This window comes from Microcaecilia unicolor, chromosome 7, assembly GCF_901765095.1.
Source record: "Microcaecilia unicolor chromosome 7, aMicUni1.1, whole genome shotgun sequence".
Lineage (NCBI taxonomy): Eukaryota > Metazoa > Chordata > Amphibia > Gymnophiona > Siphonopidae > Microcaecilia > Microcaecilia unicolor.
This window is the reverse complement of record NC_044037.1, coordinates 119,474,086-119,491,960: the sequence shown is the minus strand read 5'-3', so window position 1 is coordinate 119,491,960 and position 17,875 is coordinate 119,474,086. Positions and strand designations below refer to the sequence as shown.

Below are 17,875 nucleotides of genomic sequence, written 5' to 3'. Positions count from 1 at the left end.
ATCAATCGGTATAATGGAAAGCCGATTTTGGACGTTTTCAACTGCACTCCATCGCGGAAGCGTACAAAGTTGACGGGGGCGTGTCGGAGGCGTGGTGAAGGTGGAACTGGGGCGTGGTTATCGGCCGAGGAGAGATGGGCGCCTTTCGCCAATAATGGAAAAAAAGTATGCGTTTGTAGCTAGAATTTAGGGCACTTTTCCTGGACCCTGTTTTTTCACGAATAAGGCCCCAAAAAGTGCCCTAAATTACCAGATTACCACCAGAGGGAATCGGGGATGACCTCCCCTGACTCCCCCAGTGGTCACTAACCCCCTCCCACCACAAAAAATGATGTTTCACAACTTTTTATTTTCACCCTCAAATGTCATACCCACCTCCCTGGCAGCAGTATGCAGGTCCCTGGAGCAGTTGTTAGGGGGTGCAGTGGACTTCAGGCAGGTGGACCCAGGCCCATCCCCCCCCCCACCTGTTACAATTGTGCTGCTTAATGCTTAGTCGTCCAACCCCCCCAAACCCACTGTACCCACATGTAAGTGCCCCCCTTCACCCCTTAGGGCTACAGTAATGGTGTAGACTTGTGGGCAGTGGGTTTTGAGGGGGATTTGGGGGGCTCCTCACACAAGAGAAGGGTGCTATGCACCTGGGAGCTCTTTTACCTTTTTTTTTTTTGTTTTTGTAAAAGTGCCCCCTAGGGTGCCCGGTTGGTGTCCTGGCATGTGAGGGGGACCAGTGCACTACGAATCCTGGCCCCTCCCACGAACAAATGCCTTGGATTTATTCGTTTTTGAGCTGGGCGCTTTCATTTTCCATTATCACTGAAAAACAAAAACGCCCAGCTTACAAATTGTCGAATAAAACATGGACGTCTATTTTTTTCGAAAATACGGTTCGGTCCGCCCCTTCACGGACCCGTTCTCAGAGATAAACGCCCATGGAGATAGACGTTTTCGTTCAATTATGCCCCTCCACGTCCCCTTGTCATTCTCTAATAGGCAGTGGGCATTTTCTCTAACACAGATCCTCAGCCTATAATTTCTCTTTTTGGCCTTTATAAATAAGAGATTTGAGATTGCCTTAGTCAGTACAGATTTCAAAAGTTTTGTGGAACTCTTTAATCCTGGCAACCAAAGCAAGCACCTCTCTATCAATCTGATCATAATTCCATTAAGATGACTGCAAAGTTCAGTAATAGTAAGTAACTGTTATTTCTGCACTATCTACAAAGGCTGGCTCAGGTGGTATTACAGGTGAGTGAGAGTCTGCTGTTCATCATAGTGACTGAGCACAAACTCTGATGTCAGAAGTTTGTTTGGTTTTTTTAACATCCTGGAAAGCATCTGCATGTTGGTAGGTTCCCTTCCATGGCATCTCAGAATCAAAAAAGCAACCCGGAGGGGAACACCCAAGTTTTCGTGAGGACGTTCTTGCAGGACGTCCCGGTGAAGGAGCGGGGAAACCCACATTATCAAAACAAGATGGGCGCCCATCTATTGTTTTGATAATATGGCCGGGGACGCCCAAATCTTGACATTTAGGTCGTCCCTAGAGATGGTCGTCCTTAGACTTGGTCGTTTCTGATTTTCGGCGATAATGGAAACTAAGGACGCCCATCTCAGAAACGACCAAATGCAAGCCCTTTGGTCGTGGGAGGAGCCAGCATTCCTAGTGCACTGGTCCCCCTGACATGCCAGGACACCAACCGGGCAAACTAGGGGGCACTGCCGTGGACTTCATAAATTGCACCCAGGTGCATAGCTCTCTTACCTTGTGTGTTGAGCCCCCCAACACCCACTACCCACAACTGTACACCACTACCATAGCCCTTATGGGTGAAGGGGGGCACCTAGATGTGGGTACAGTGGGTTTCTGGTGGGTTTTGAAGGGCTCACATTTACCACCACAAGTGTAACAGGTAGGAGGTGATGGGCCTGGGTTCGCCTGCCTGAAGTGCACTGGACCCACTAAAACTGCTCCAGGGACCTGCATACTGCTGTCGTGGAGCTGGGTATGATATTTGAGGCTAGCATAGAGGCTGGCAAAAAATATTTTAAAACATTTTTTGAGGGTGGGAGGGGGTTAGTGACCACTGGGGGGGAGTAAGGGGAAGTCATCCCCAATTCCCTCCAGAGTTCATCTGGTCAGTTCAGGCACCTTTTTATGGCTTGGTCGTAAGACAAAAAGGACCAGGTAAGGTCGTCCAAGTGTTCGTCAGGGACGCCCTTTTTTTTTCATTATGGGTCGAGGACGCCCATGTGTTAGGCATGCCCAAGTCCCACCTTCGCTATGCCTCCGACATGCCCCCGTGAACTTTGGTCATCCCCGCGATGAAAAGCAGTTGGGGATGCCCAAAATCAGCTTTTGATTATACTGATTTGGGTGACCCTGTGAGAAGGACGCCCATCTTCCGATTTGTGTCAGAAGATGGGCGTCTTCTTTCGAAAATAAGCCTGATAGTGATTCAGGAAGTGTTGCTTTTTGTGAACGAAGCATATGATTGAAGTTGAGCATTTCCAAAAATGAACAAAACTATTTTTAGAAGTCAGTTTGAGGACATCTTGGATTGTCTTCACCTTGTCTTTTGTCAGATGATTTCCTGAAACATTAATATGATAACCCAAAAATCTGACACACTTGCAGTAGTCCTTCCTAATCTCATTACTTATTACTGTGTCAATTTCATTTGTTTGGGAATAAGTATCTTTATTTTTCTACCTGTGCTTCTCTCCGATGAATTTAGATCTGCATTCATTCAATGCACCTTTTTTGCTAAAATGGCAGTCTGCCTCTTTCAAACTGTATATAGAGCATCAATGCTGTCTTTCACAGCTAAAATACATTTGGAAATGAAAATCCCTTGGCTGGCTGCTGAATTACTTTCTTATTATGACTGATAGTATCCATATCAGTTGCTGTGATCTAGATTCCTTTCATGTGCTGCAGCACCATTTCAGCTGCCAAAACATTTTGCTGTTATGTCACAAGGATCAGATTTGTCTCAGCACTGAAATGCCTCTTCCTGGATCCCACAAACTAAATGGTTATGAACTATATCATTAAGAATTTGCAGGTCCCAGTATTCAAAACATTTTAACATGGCTAAAGAGGCTGTTTCCTGGTTAAATTGTGCTGGCTGGCCCAACCTTTAATATGCAGTGTCAACCAGATTACACCATTGAATGTTAGCACTGACCACAGAAGCACTATCTGGTTAATGCCAGAGCAGACCTAGAAGTTATCCCGGCATCACAGGTATTCAGTGCTGATGCTTGGATAGCTAACTGGGCATGATGGATCACAAATAATACAGTCCTAACTATAGGGCCCTTGTACTAAAGCATTGGCGCGCGGAAGAGGCTTGTCGTGCGCCAGAACTACTGCCAGGCTACCACAGGAGCCCACCAGTAGTTCCCACCTCCAGCGTGTCCCATTTCCAGCACTATGAAAATATTTTCTATTTTTGTTGCACCAGTGCTTACCCAGCGGTAATCAGGTAGTGCCGCATGCTGCCTGGTTACCGCTGGGTTAGCATGGGAGCCCTTACCGCCACTTCAAAGGGTGGTGATAAGTGCTCCCCCCCCCCCCCCAAAAAAAATGACCATGCAGCAAGTGGCTCACTTACCACATGCCTATTTCTTTTTGTGAAAAAGACAGCTTTTTATCCGCTGTGCTAAAAGGGAGCCTCGGTGTGTCAAATACACATGCTGATGCTATCACAAGCCCCCTTTTACCGCAGCTTAGTAAAAGGACCCCTATGTCAGGTTAGCTTTCTGGGTACAGCACTGAATATTGACCATACCTGGATAATTTCTGGGTACTTCCAAACACCCAGATATGTGCCAGCGCTGAATATCCAGCCTAATTCTCCCAGTGGCAGTCAGCACTATCAAAAATGCTGAACTCTGTGGACTCAATATGTGTGTGGGGGGGGGGGGGGGGGGGGGAAGCAATGTTGTATGATTCTGTGCAATTCAGCCATATTGGCGACAGTGATCTCATTTCAACCTTGCTTCTGTTTATGGAACTATTACTACTACTTATCATTTCTACTAGACGTATGCAGCGCTGTACACTGAACTATAACCACTGTACAATGATAAATGTAGTAGGTGGGAAATAGGCCTTTTAGCAACACTATTGTTTATTGTAGAATGTGATATACCACCTTTATTACCAAAATGTCAAAGTGGTTTACAAAACCAATTGCAAGGCTGGTGAGACCAATGAATTGTATTTATTCAGTTTCTTATATACTGCCTTCAAGCCCAAAATCTATCAAAACAGTGTCTATGCAGGTAGAGTAGGTATTTTTCTGTCCCTGGAGGGTGCACAATTATTTGTACCTGAGGCAATGGAGGATTAAGTGACAACCAAGATTACACAGAGCTGCAATGGAATTTTTGCTCTGATCTCTTTATTTGGTGTCTGTAACCCGCTCAGAACTGAAAGGTGGTAGCGGGATATAAGTCCAGATGTCATGTAATGTAATTTGAACCTGGATCCTCTGGTTTTGAGCCTTCTGCATTATTAGGCTACTCCTCCACTCCAATGATAGCATAAATAAACAACCACAAACAATATTTCTTTAACATACAGCAAAGGTTTTCAAAGTAAATATGAAAACTAAAAATCCACTTCTGTCTCTTTCTATCTCTGTGTCTATCTCTCTATATTACTATATTTGTGCCTCTATTTTTCATTTATTTATTTACTGTCTCTGTCCTCAGTTTGCAGCAGTGCAGTTTTCAGTGAATGTGAAAACAGAGTTCAGATTCAAGGACTATCTGCATGTGAAGGACCCCAGGAAGCTCCTGTCCAATGTCAATCAAATGAAGAGTCTCACTCACACTTTCAAAGGGATACAGCATGTGATGTAAGTACTAGAAGCACTCCTATATTTATTTATTTATTGCATTTGTATCCCACGTTTCCCCACCTCTTTGCAGGCTCAGTGTGGCTTACAATACATCATGGATAGTGGAAGTAAGAAGAGAATAGATATTTGGTATTACAGAAGGATTTGGGGTTGCATGGTAATAGAATACACGATAGACTATAACAAAAGGCATTATAAACATTTCTGGATATATGTGGGGAGTTTCACATGTGTTGATCTCTGTGGTATATCTTGTCAAAGAGATGGGTCTTCAGTTGTTTTCGGAAGTTGGTCAGTTCATAGATCGCTTTTAGGTTGTGTGGCAGCGCGTTCCAGAATTGCGTGCTCATATAGGAAAAGGTTGATGCATGCATTAATTTGTATTTTAGACCTTTACAGTTGGGGAAATGGAGATTAAGGAATGTGCAAGATGATTTTTTAGCATTCCTGGGTGGTAGGTCTATCAGGTCTGACATGTAGGCTGGGGCATCACCATGGATGATTTTGTGAACTAGGGTACATACTTTAAACGTGATGCATTCTTTGAGTGGGAGCCAGTGTAGCTTCTCTCGCAGGGGTTTTGCACTTTCGTATTTTGGTTTTCCGAATATGAGTCTGGCTGCCGTGTTCTGGGCTGTTTGGAGTTTTTTGAGTACATGCTCTTTGCAGCCTGCGTAGATTGAGTTGCAATAGTCTAGATGACTGAGTACTAATGACTGTACCAGATTACGGAAGACAGTCCTTGGGAAGAATGGTCTTACTCTTTTTAATTTCCACATTGAATGGAACATCTTTTTGGTTGTGTTTTTCGCTTGATTTTCAAGTGTTAGATGCCAATTGATGGTAACTCCAAGGATTTTTAGGGTTTCCGAGATTGGTAGGTTTAGTTTTGGTGCATTGATGGTGGTAAATTTGTTCGTATTGTGTTGAGAGGTGAGTATTAGGCATTGGGTTTTTTCTGCATTAAGTTTCAACTGAAATGCATCTGCCCAGGAGTGCATGATGTGGAGTACCTCCGATACCGAAGTATTCAAGGATGTGTAGTAAAATTCCATGATCAATCATGTCGAAGGCGCTTGACATATCAAATTGTAGTAGTAGTATGTTCTTGCCGGTTGCAATCATTTGTTTGATTTTAGTCATGAGCGTAACTAGTACTGTTTCAGTACTGTGATTAGAACGAAATCCTGACTGGGAGTCGTGTAGTATTGAGAACTTGTTTAGATAGTCTGTGAGTTGTTTGGTCACTATCCCTTCTATTATTTTGGTTATTAAGGGAATGGATGCTACTGGTCTGTAGTTGATTAGTTCACTCGCATTTTTCTTTGCATCTTTGGGTATGGGGGTGAGTAGAATGTTTCCTTTCTCCTTTAGGAAGAGTCCATTTTGTAGCATGAAATTCACATGTATCGTTAGGTCTGTTATAAATTGTTGAGGGGCCAATTTCATGAGGTTATTTGGGCATATATCTAGTTTGCAATGAGATTTGGCAAATCTTTTAAGCGTTTGGGCGATGAGATCTTCCAGTAGCATCTTGAATTCAATCCAAATCCTATCTGCTGGGTATACTCCAGGGTTTGGGTCTAGGCAGTCTAGGAGTGTAGTGTATTCAATGGGGCTGACAGGTATTATAAGCCGTAGTTGCACGATTTTCTCTTTGAAGTACTTTGCGAGGTTGTCAGCTCCTGGTGTGTCTTTGCTGTTGTTCGTGACTGGTGTGGTGTCTAGTAGTTTATTCATGATTTGAAAGAGTTTGTGTGTGTCCTTGTAGTTTGGTCCAATTTCTGTTTTGTAGTATAGTCTTTTGGTTTGTCTTATGGTGTATTTATATTTTCTTCGGAGTTGTTTCCAAGCGTTAAGTGTGGGATCATCTTTCTTTTTATTCCACGCACGTTCTAGTTTCCTAACTTGTGTTTTGAGGTTTTTAAGTATGTATGGGGAGGGGGTACACATCCATCTGTATGAAAGCTGTGTTTCTGTGCAGTATAGCTATGTGTATGTTTGTGTGTAGTGGTGGTTGAGCATTAAGGGTTGGAAGTGTAGGCAGGGGTGTGCTGGTAAATTGTTAACAGGGGACTCTCTCTCACCAGCAAAGTAAAAGAGAATTCAGGAGGGGCCCAAGCCCACATTTTGGGATCCATTTGTTAAAGTAGCCATGGAGAACCGGCTCCCAAAATTCTTAAAAACTTAACAAACGGCTCTCGAGAGCCTGTGAGAGCCTGCTCCAGCACACCACTGAGTGTAGGGGTTAGTCCATTTATGTAAACTTATATGTAGATGCAGGGTCTGTGTTCTTAGAAAAAGGGTGCACATTTGTATGTGATGTGTATAAAGATAGATCCAGGTTTGTAGGTGACATCCAGATGTGTGTGTTTGTAGAATCTGGGAATGTGTGAAGGTTTAGAAGATCTCAGAATTGACTGAATATACATCTACTGTACCCCATACTCTTCCTAGGGAGTACATGGGAGAAAGTTTCCCTCCAAGACAAAGCCGGGGTTTCACAGGAGGGAATGTACTACTTACAAATTGACTTTTTTATAGATCAAAATATAGCTTTATTATAATTGGCAATAAAAGCAGCTTGTACGATTTCTAATTTGAATGTATCTCAAATTGTTCCGGGGAACAGGGGAGTGTTGATGATCAATTTTATATGACTAGAGGGTCCCAGATGGTCAAGGCAGGCTACCACAGTCTTGGTTTTATCCATATTGAATCTTTTGTACTTCTAGTTCCTGCTTTTCTTAGGGAAATTAAAACATCAGGTACCACTGATGCAACTGAGATTGTTTCATCCTACAGAGATTCTTATTTCCAAATCTGACGCATGAGCCATTTTGGTTGGACATTAAATTCCATTTCTTCCCCCTTTCTTTATCAATATATTTGGCTCCTTGCCATTTAAGTTTTGAATAACATAGTAATGATTTTCAGGGTGGGGAAGGGGGTAAATTGAACATTTTATTTTCCAAGGCAAAGGAAAAATTGAAATCTTTAATTCAACTGTAATAAGGTAGCCACAAGAGATAGAAGGTAGGGAAGTGTGTTGTTAGGGGACTTTTGTGGAAAAATTTTAGAAAATTTTGTCTGTGTATGTAGCCTGTTTTATATGAGGAATATGGTTGTGATATAATTATGTGACCATATATGCACGGAAAAAGTACATGCACAGAAAACATGCATCTGCTTTTTCATGATATACATGTAGGAATTCTTGGGACATAGTTTAGATGGAGCAAAGGTGGTTATGCAATGTATATGTATATTTTATAGACAAAAGAAAAATGTGTGCAAAGGCCCCTTCCCCTCCAAACAAATACAAAACAGAGCTCTATGTTGGAAAAAAATAATTTAATAACTTTCATTTGTTACACACTGGGGCTCAGTTTCAAACCACTTAGACTTACAAATTTCTGTAGGTTACTGTCAGGCTCATTTTCAAAAGAGAAAAACATCTAAAAAGTGGCATAAAGCAGCAGCTGGACGTTTTAGTATTTTCAAAATCTATTTTTAGACGTTTTTCCATGTAGTCCGTCAGGAGTCCGTCCAAATCTGAAGGGGGAGGGTCACAGGTATGTTCAGGGTGGGACTTGGGTGTACCTAAGAGTTAGATGTTTTTTCCTCCATAATGGAACAAAACAAAAACGTCCAGGACTAAAACTAAAACGTTTAGAGCTAGACCTATTTTTATAATGAACAAGACACAAAAAGCTGCCCTAAATAACCAGATGACCACTGGAGAGAATCAGGGATGACCTCCCCTTATTCCCCCAGGGGTCACTAACCCCCTCCCACCCCACCCCCCAAAAATGTGATGAAAAACATTACTTGCCAGTCTCTATGCCAACCTCAAATGTTATACTCAGGTCCATTAGAATATCATGAAGGTCCCTGGAGCAGTCTAGTAGTGGTGCAGTGCACTGCAGACAGGTGGACCCAGGCTCCTACCTCTTCCTACCTGTTACACTTGTGGAGGAAACTGTGAGCCCTCCAAAACTCACCAGAAACCCACATATAGGTGCCCACTTCATCCGTAAGGGCTACAGTAGTGGTGTACAGTTGGGGTCATGGCCTTTGGGAGGGTTTTTTGTGGTGGGGGTTCAGTAGACAAGGTAAGGGAGCAATTGTCAGATGTGTACCTGGGAGAATGTTATGACGTCCACTGCAGTGCCCCCTAGAGTGCCCTATTGCTGTCCTGGGATGTCGGGGGGACCATTGTACTAAAAATGCTGGCTCCTCCTATATCAAATTGGTTTCATTTTGTGTGTTTTGCACTTGGACATTTTTTTTTCAAAAATGGACCAAAAAACAAAACGTCCAAATCACAAAACTTTCTATTTTCGAAAACAAAAGTTCCATATCATCATGCTGATCAATCCATAGACTGGTGGGTTGTGTCCATCTACCAGCAGGTGGAGATAGAGAGCAATCCTTTTGCCTCCCTATATGTGGTCATGTGCTGCCGGAAACTCCTCTGTATGTTCTCTATCTCAGCAGGTGGTGGTCACACACAGCAGCAGCTCTGGCTAGGCCTCCAAGCCTAATTTTTAGGTTTTGTTGAGTGCCTGGGGTTGAGGGCTCTTCTTGAGCAAGTGCAAACCTGGTGGCGCCAGGTCCCTCCTTTTCTCCCCCCTCCCGCTGGCTCCGTAAAAAAAAAAAAAAAAATTTTGGACGTCCTTAAAGGCGTTTATTTCGACGTTTATTTAAATGTTTATTGCAGCTACTCACTGGGACACCAGGTCGTTACAGCTCGGAGCGAGAAGCAGGTAATTTTTACCTTTTTTATAGCGGGCAGGGGGTTCCCCGATTGATCTCCATGTGGCCTATGGCGTCGGAGGGCGAGGGCGCGAAGAATCGCTCCCCGGACCGCGTGTGCGCTCCTAGCGGGGATGCGGGGGTATTAAAGTCTGATTCGCCCTTGTTGGGTGTCAGTTCGGAGGCCGGTCAGTGTCCCGGGTCTTCCTCCGGTGCGGCGGTTTTTCCCGCCATAAACGCCCATCCCCCGCTGCTCGCCTCCGCCATCTTGGCCGGCCACTCTGCTCGGACGGCTTCTTCTTGGGCCGCCCTTGAGCTGGGAGACGTTCATGCCATGGCCGCCCTTGATTTGGGCGACGGCAAAAAAGCGGCTAAAGTTAAGCGCCATTCTTCCCGTGCGGCTCCTTCGCGGAGTGTCGCACCGGACGCCATCTTGGATGCGCAGCATGTTTCTCCCCCGCTCTTGCGAGCGCCGGTTGAGGGTGCGTCTAGGGCTGTGGCCCAGGCTGCTGAAGTGCACAGTCTGGGGGGTTTCTCCCCCGAGTTTATTTTGCTGCTGCATCAGGCCTTCATTATGCAAAACGCTGCCCCTTCTCCCTTGTCCGATAAAGGGGTTGAGGCCCCCGGAAGTAAACGCCCTCGGGTGGATTCCCAGGGCTTAGAGGGCTCTGTCTCCTCTGATGTAGATGAGGGCAGCGTATCTGAGTTCTCCCAACGGTCCTTTGGGGATTTCTTGGAGGAGACGGATTCCCGCTCGGATGGAGCGGATGACCCCTCTGCAGCGCGGATCTTTCGCTCAGAGGATTTGCCCAACCTGTTAATGCAGGCCATGAGCATTTTGAAGATTTCCTCTCCAGAGGACGTCTCTCCCTCAGCCCCTGTTGGCTCTGCCATTATGCTGGGGACGAAGCGCCCGCCTAGAACCTTCCACGTGCATGATGCCATGCACACCTTAATTTCGGCTCAATGGGATGTCCCGGAAGTGAGCCTCAAAGTGGCTAGGGCTATGTCCCGCCTCTATCCTTTGCCTGAAAGTGAACGTGAGGCCTTTCTTTGGCCTACCGTGGATTCTTTAATCACTGCGGTGACTAAGAAAACGGCATTGCCGGTGGAAGGTGGCACGGCCCTAAAGGACGCTCAAGACAGAAGATTGGAGGCGGCCTTAAGGTCGTCCTTCGAGGCAGCTGCCTTAAGTTTGCAGGCCTCAGTTTGCGGCTCCTATGTGGCAAGGGCGTGCCTGACGATTGTGCAGCGGGCTTCCCCCTCGGATCCTTCCTTGAGGGCTGATTGGCCGGCCCTGGAATCGGGCTTGGCTTATTTGGCAGACTTGCTGTATGATGTCTTGAGAGCCTCGGCTAAAGGTATGGCTCAGACAGTCTCTGCGCGGCGGTGGCTTTGGCTGAAACATTGGTCTGCGGACCACGCCTCTAAGTCCCGCCTGGCTAAGTTGCCTTTTAAAGGCAAGCTGCTCTTTGGGGTCGAGCTGGACAAAATTGTGACCGATCTCGGCACGTCTAAGGGCAAGAGGTTACCAGAGGTCAGGGCTCGGGCAAGTGCTCGCCCCGGTATCTCCAGAGGACGGTTTCAGGAAGCCCGTCGGTACCGCCCGGGCAAGTCGGGCTCCTCTGCCCCCTCTTCCTTCAAGAGGAACTTCTCCCCCAAGCAGCATTCCTTTCGCAGAGACCGCCGTCCCGGAGGTGCGCCCTCCGGTCCTCCCCCAGGGTCTCGTACCCAATGACGGGGTCCTGGTCCATGGCCCAGTGCAAATTGGAGGACGCCTGTCCTCGTTTCTGGGCGAGTGGACCAGGGTAACTTCAGACGCTTGGGTGCTGGAAGTCATCAGAGACGGCTACAAGCTAGAGTTCTGCCGACCCTTAAGAGACGGGTTTGTACTCTCTCCCTGCAAGTCTCCGGTCAAAGCTGTGGCAGTGCAGCAGACCTTGAACAATCTGATCCGCCTGGGTGCGGTCGTTCCGGTGCCAGAAAATCAGCTTGGCAAGGGACGTTACTCCATTTACTTTGTGGTACCAAAGAAAGGAGGTTCTGTACGGCCTATCCTCGACCTCAAAGGGGTCAATCGGGCCTTGAAAGTTCGGCACTTTCGCATGGAGACTCTCCGCTCTGTTATAGCGGCAGTGAAGGCAGGGGAGTTCCTGGCATCCTTGGTCTTCAAGGAAGCGTACTTGCATATTCCCATCTGGCCTCCTCATCAACGCTTTCTGCGTTTTGCAGTCCTGGGCCGACACTTCCAGTTCAGAGCCCTCCCGTTCGGGTTGGCTACTGCTCCGCGGACCTTCTCCAAAGTAATGGTGGTCATCGCGGCCTTCCTGAGAAAGGAAGGAGTACAAGTCCATCCTTATCTGGACGACTGGTTGATCCGAGCCCCCTCTTATGCAGAGTGCGGCAAAGCTGTGGACCGGGTGATTGCTCTTTTGAGCTCCCTGGGGTGGATCATCAACTGGGAGAAAAGCCAGCTGCGCCCGACTCAGTCCCTGGAGTATCTGGGAGTTCGATTCGACACCCAAGTAGGCAGAGTGTTCCTGCCGGACAATCGGATTGTCAAACTTCAGGCTCAGGTGGACCAGTTCCTAGTAGCCTCTCCGCTCCGGGCTTGGGACTATGTGCAGCTGTTGGGCTCTATGACGGCCACGATGGAAGTAGTGCCCTGGGCCAGGGCTCATATGAGACCACTACAACACTCTCTGCTGCAGCGCTGGACTCCGGTGTCGGAGGATTATGCTGTGCGCCTTCCCTTGGACCCAGCAGTGCGCAAGGCGCTGAGCTGGTGGCTGCAGACAGACAAGTTGTCTGCAGGGATGCCTCTTGTGACCCCGGAGTGGATTGTCGTCACGACGGACGCCTCTTTGACGGGCTGGGGAGCCCACTGCTTGGGAAGGACAGCGCAGGGGCTCTGGTCTCCTGCAGAGGCAAAGTGGTCTATCAACCTCCTGGAACTCAGAGCCATTCAGTTGGCGCTTTTGGAGTTCCTCCCGGTACTGGCGTTGAAGCCAGTACGGGTCCTGTCGGACAATGCCACGGCTGTGGCCTATGTCAACCGCCAGGGAGGTACCAAGAGCGCCCCTCTAGCCAAGGAGGCCATGAATCTATGCCAGTGGGCGGAAGCAAACCTGGAACAGCTGTCAGTGGCTCACATTGCCGGAGTCATGAATGTCAAGGCGGACTTTCTCAGTCGCCATACCTTGGATCCCGGAGAGTGGCAGCTATCTGCTCAGGCGTTCTTGGACATCACGAAGCGCTGGGGCCAGCCGAGCCTAGATCTGATGGCGTCATCGGCCAATTGCCAAGTGCCGCGCTTTTTCAGCAGAGGACGGGACCCTCGATCCCTGGGAGTAGATGCTCTTCTCCAACAGTGGCCGACACAGGAGCTTCTCTATGTGTTCCCGCCCTGGCCCATGTTGGGCAGGGTGCTAGACCGGGTGGCAAAGCATCCGGGCCGGATAATCCTGGTGGGTCCGGACTGGCCCAGACGTCCCTGGTATGCGGACTTGATCAGGCTCTCAGTGGACGATCCTCTGCGGCTGCCAGTGGAGCAGGGCCTATTGCATCAGGGTCCCGTGGTGATGGAGGATCCCTCCCCCTTTGGTCTTACGGCCTGGCTATTGAGCGGCAGCGTCTGAGAAAGAAGGGCTTCTCAGACAAGGTCATCGCCACTATGCTAAGAGCGAGGAAGCGCTCTACTTCTACTGCTTACGCCAGGGTTTGGCGTACCTTTGCAGCATGGTGTAAAGCAGGCTCACTTTCTCCCTTCACTGCTCCAATTTCTTCAGTGTTTGCGTTCCTGCAAGAAGGTCTGGAGAAAGGCCTGTCGCTCAGTTCCCTTAAAGTCCAGATAGCGGCTCTGGCTTGCTTCAGGGGCCGCCTGAAGGGTGCTTCCCTGGCTTCGCAGCCAGATGTGGTGCGCTTTCTCAAGGGAGTTAATCACCTGCGCCCTCCTCTGCACTCAGTGGTGCCTGCGTGGAATCTCAACCTGGTGCTAAGAGCCTTGCAGAAGCCGCCTTTTGAACCCTTGTCAAGGGCATCTCTGAAAGACCTGATGTTGAAAGCAGTCTTTTTGGTGGCTATCACTTCAGCCAGAAGAGTTTCCGAGCTCCAGGCACTCTCATGTCGAGAGCCCTTTCTGCAGTTCACTGAGGCAGGAGTGACTATTCGCACAGTGCCTTCCTTCCTGCCCAAGGTTGTTTCTCGCTTCCATGTGAATCAGCAGCTCTGTCTCCCTTCCTTTCGTAGGGAGGACTACCCAGAGGAATACTCTGCTCTCAAATATCTGGATGTGAGACGAGTCATCATCAGATACTTGGAAGTGACCAATGATTTCCGGAAGTCGGATCATCTGTTTGTCCTGTTTGCAGGTCCTCGTAAGGGTCTGCAGGCTGCTAAGCCTACAGTGGCAAGATGGGTCAAGGAAGCCATTGCAGCGGCTTATGTGGCCGCGGGGAAGGTGCCGCCTATCCAACTGAAGGCTCACTCCACTAGAGCTCAGGCGGCCTCGATGGCAGAAGCCGGGTCCGTCTCCTTGGAAGAGATTTGCAAGGCGGCAACTTGGGCATCGGCCCATACCTTCTCCAGGCATTACCGCTTGACTGTGGCTGCTCGGGCGGAGGCCCGGTTTGGAGCTTCAGTGTTGCGGTCAGGGATTTCTATGTCCCGCCCTGGGTGAGTACTGCTTCGGTACATCCCACCAGTCTATGGATTGATCAGCATGATGATATGGAAGGTAAAATTATGTATCATACCTGATAATTTTCTTTCCATTAATCATAGCTGATCAATCCATAGCCCCTCCCAGATATCTGTATTGTTTATATTCTGGTTGCATTTCAGGTTCAAGTTTAGTCTTCAGTTCCTGTTCAGGAGGACTTCGTGTTCAAGTTTTTCAATGGATTCTTCAAGAGTTGAGACGAATTTGTGTTACAGTGAGCTGCTGCATTCCTCTCCCCTCCGTTTTACGGGGCTGGATTGAGACTTAAATTCTGCCGGCGCTCCCTCCCGCTTCGTGCGGCAGTAGGGCAGCTTTGTACCCCTCCCGCTTCGGCGGTGTTAGGGTCAGTCAGCTCCTCCCGCGGTTGCGGTTGCAGGATAAGCCAGATCCCCCCGCATCGGCGGGTGTGGTGTCCCTCCCCCGCTCCGCGGGGATGAGCTGGACGGATTCCCCTCCCCCACTTGTGTGGGGATGAGCTGGGTTAATTCCCCTCCCCCGTTTCGGCGGTGGTGAGCTGGCCAGAGTGTCCCTTTGTGGGTGTAATTCTCTAAGTGCTGAGTCCTGCGGATGGAGCTTGGATATCGACATACTGAGGAGTTTCCGGCAGCACATGACCACATATAGGGAGGCAAAAGGATTGCTCTCTATCTCCACCTGCTGGTAGATGGACACAACCCACCAGTCTATGGATTGATCAGCTATGATTAATGGAAAGAAAATTATCAGGTATGATACATAATTTTACCATAGACATTTTTCGTTTTTTGAAAATGACCTTCTTTGCTATTCAGATTTTGGACGTTTTTTGTTTTTTTTTGCAAAACGTCCAAAGTCGAACTTAGACATCATATCAAAAGTGCCCCTCCACATTAATATAAGTACATAAGTATTGCCATACTGGGACAGACCGAAGGTCCATCAAACCCAGCATCCTGTTTCCAACATTGGCCAATCCAGGTCACAAGTACAATACATTTTATGCTGCTTATCCCAGAAATAAGCAGTGGATTTTCCCCAAGTCCATTTTAATAATAGCCTGTGGACTTTTCCTTTAGGAAGCTAGCCAAACCTTTTTTAAACCCCGCTAAGCTAACCACCTTTACCACATTCTCTGGCAACGAATTCCAGACTTTGATTACATGTCAAGTGAAGAAATATTTTCTCCAATTTGTTTTAAATTTGCTACTTTGTAGCTTCATTGGAAAGAGTAAACAAGCAATTCACATCTACTTGTTCCACTCCACTCATTATTTTAGACCTCTATCATATCTCCCCTCAGCTGCCTTTTCTCCAAGCTGCCCTAGCTGCTTCAGCCTTTCCTCATAGGGAGGAGTAGCCTAGTGGTTAGTGCAGTGGACTTTGATCCTGGGGAACTGAGTTCAATTCCCACTGCAGCTCCTTGTGACTCTGGGCAAGTCACCTAACCATCCATTGCCCCTGGTACAAAAATAAGTACCTGAATATATGTAAACCACTTTGAATGTAGTTGCAAAAAAACCTCAGAAAGGCAGTATATCAGGTCCCCCTTCCCTTTATCATTTTCGTCACACTTCTCTATACCTTTTCTAATTCCACTACTGTATATCTTTTTTGAGATGTGGTGACCAGAATTGAACAGAATATTCAAGGTGTGGTCGCACCATGGAGCAATACAAAGACATTATAATGTCCTCATTTTTGTTTTCCATTCCTTTCTTAATAATACCTAACATTCTATTTGCTTTCTTAGCCAACGCATCACACTGAGCAGAGGGTTTCAACGTATCATCGACGATGATAGATCCCTTTCCTGGTCGGTGACTCCTAACGTGGAACCTTGCATTATATGGGTTCCTCTTTCCCACGTGCATCGCTTTGCACTTGCTCACATTAAACATCATCTGCCATTTAGACGCCCAGTCTCCCAGTCTCGTGAAGTCCTCTGGTAATTTTTCACAATCCTCTTGCGATTTAACAACTTTGAATAACTTTGTGTCGTCAGCAAATTTAATTACCTCACTAGTTACTTCCATCTCTAGATCATTTATAAATATGTTAAAAAGCAACGGTTCCAGCACAGACCCCTGGGGAACCCCACTATCTACCCTTGTCCATTGAGAATACTGACCATTTAACCCTACTCTCAGAAAACAGAGAGTTTGTTTTCTATCTTTTAACCAGTTTTTAATCCACAGTAGGACTATCTCCTATCCCAGTGATGGCGAACCTTTCAGAGACCGAGTGCCCAAACAGCAACCCAAAATCTAATTATCTATCGCAAAGTGCCGGTACTCATTATGGGCGGGGTCACCACATATGACTCCACCCCTATGATAGCCACACCCCTTACACCAGCCATGGCACATATAAACAGACATCATTGAAAATATTATACTAGTATAGGAGAAACAAATAACATGATTTTTTTTCATTATAAATCATTTCTGTAAGCTGTTACAGCTCCAGTATACCCAGTGCAAAATAAGACAGCAGATGTAAGTTCTCAAATTGGACATATTCCAAACACTAAAATGAAATGATTTTTTCTACCTTTGTTGTCTGGTGATTTTGTTTTTCTATCCATATTGGTCCTAGTCTCTGATTCTGCTGCTCTCTATCTGTTCTCTTAACTCCGTTTCCAGGGCTTCCTTTCCATTTATTTCTTTACTTTCCTCCTTTCTTCTTCATTTCTTTCCCTCCATCCATGTCCAGCAACCCTCCTCTCCCCTCCAGCCACCCATGTCCAGCCACCCTTCTCTCCCCCCTACCCTCCCTCCCAGCACCAGGCCGCCCTCCCTCCCAGCACCAGGCCTCCCTCCCACCCAGCACGAGGCCTGCCTCCCTGCCTCCCTCCCTCCCACCAACCAAGCACCAGGCTGCCCGCCCTCGCTCCCTCCAACCAACCAAGGAAGCACCAGGCCGCCCGCCCGCGCTCCCTCCCAGCACCAGGTCTGCCCGCGCTCCCTCCCACCGCCCTCCCACCCAGCAGCACCCAGCATCAGGCCTCCCTCCCACCCAGCACCAGGCCTCCCGCCCATCCAGCACCACGTCGGCCTCCCTCCCTCCCAGCACCAGGTTGCCCTGCCTCCCTCCCTCCCACCAACCAAGCACCAGGCCGCCCGCCACGCTCCCTCCCAGCACCAGGTCTGCCCGCGCTCCCTGTCATCAACCAAGCACCAGGCCGCCCGCCCTCGCTCCCTCCAACCACCCAAGGAAGCACCAGGGTCCCCACTCCTCCGAAATTTAAAAAGCGCACCTCCGGGTTAAGGCAGCGGCAAGCGTGTTCATGTGTTCTTTGCTCGGCGCGCCTTCGGCCTTCCCTTCTGTCTCTCAAGCTCTGGTCCCACCGCCTTAACCCGGAGGTACGCCTTTTAAATTTCGGAGGAGGGGGGCCCTGGTGCTGGGAGGGAAGGAGCGCGGGCAGCCTGGTGCTTCCTTGGTTGGTTGGAGGGAGCGAGGGCGGCCGGCCTGGTGCTTGGTTGGTGGGAGGGAGGGAGGCTGGCCTGGTGCTTGGAGAGAGGGAGTGTGGGCGGACAGTGATGAC

At 48.0% G+C, this 17,875-nt stretch overlaps 1 protein-coding gene across 1 annotated transcript in view; it reads left to right on the top strand.

The window, feature by feature from the left end:
• Positions 1–17,875, top strand: part of ITGAL (integrin subunit alpha L) — a 430,397-nt gene that overhangs the window by 143,935 nt on the left and 268,587 nt on the right. Inside the window, exon 7 of the mRNA XM_030209478.1 lies at positions 4,726–4,871. Coding sequence (XP_030065338.1) covers positions 4,726–4,871 — 146 coding nt within the window. The remainder of the gene's footprint in view (positions 1–4,725; positions 4,872–17,875) is intronic.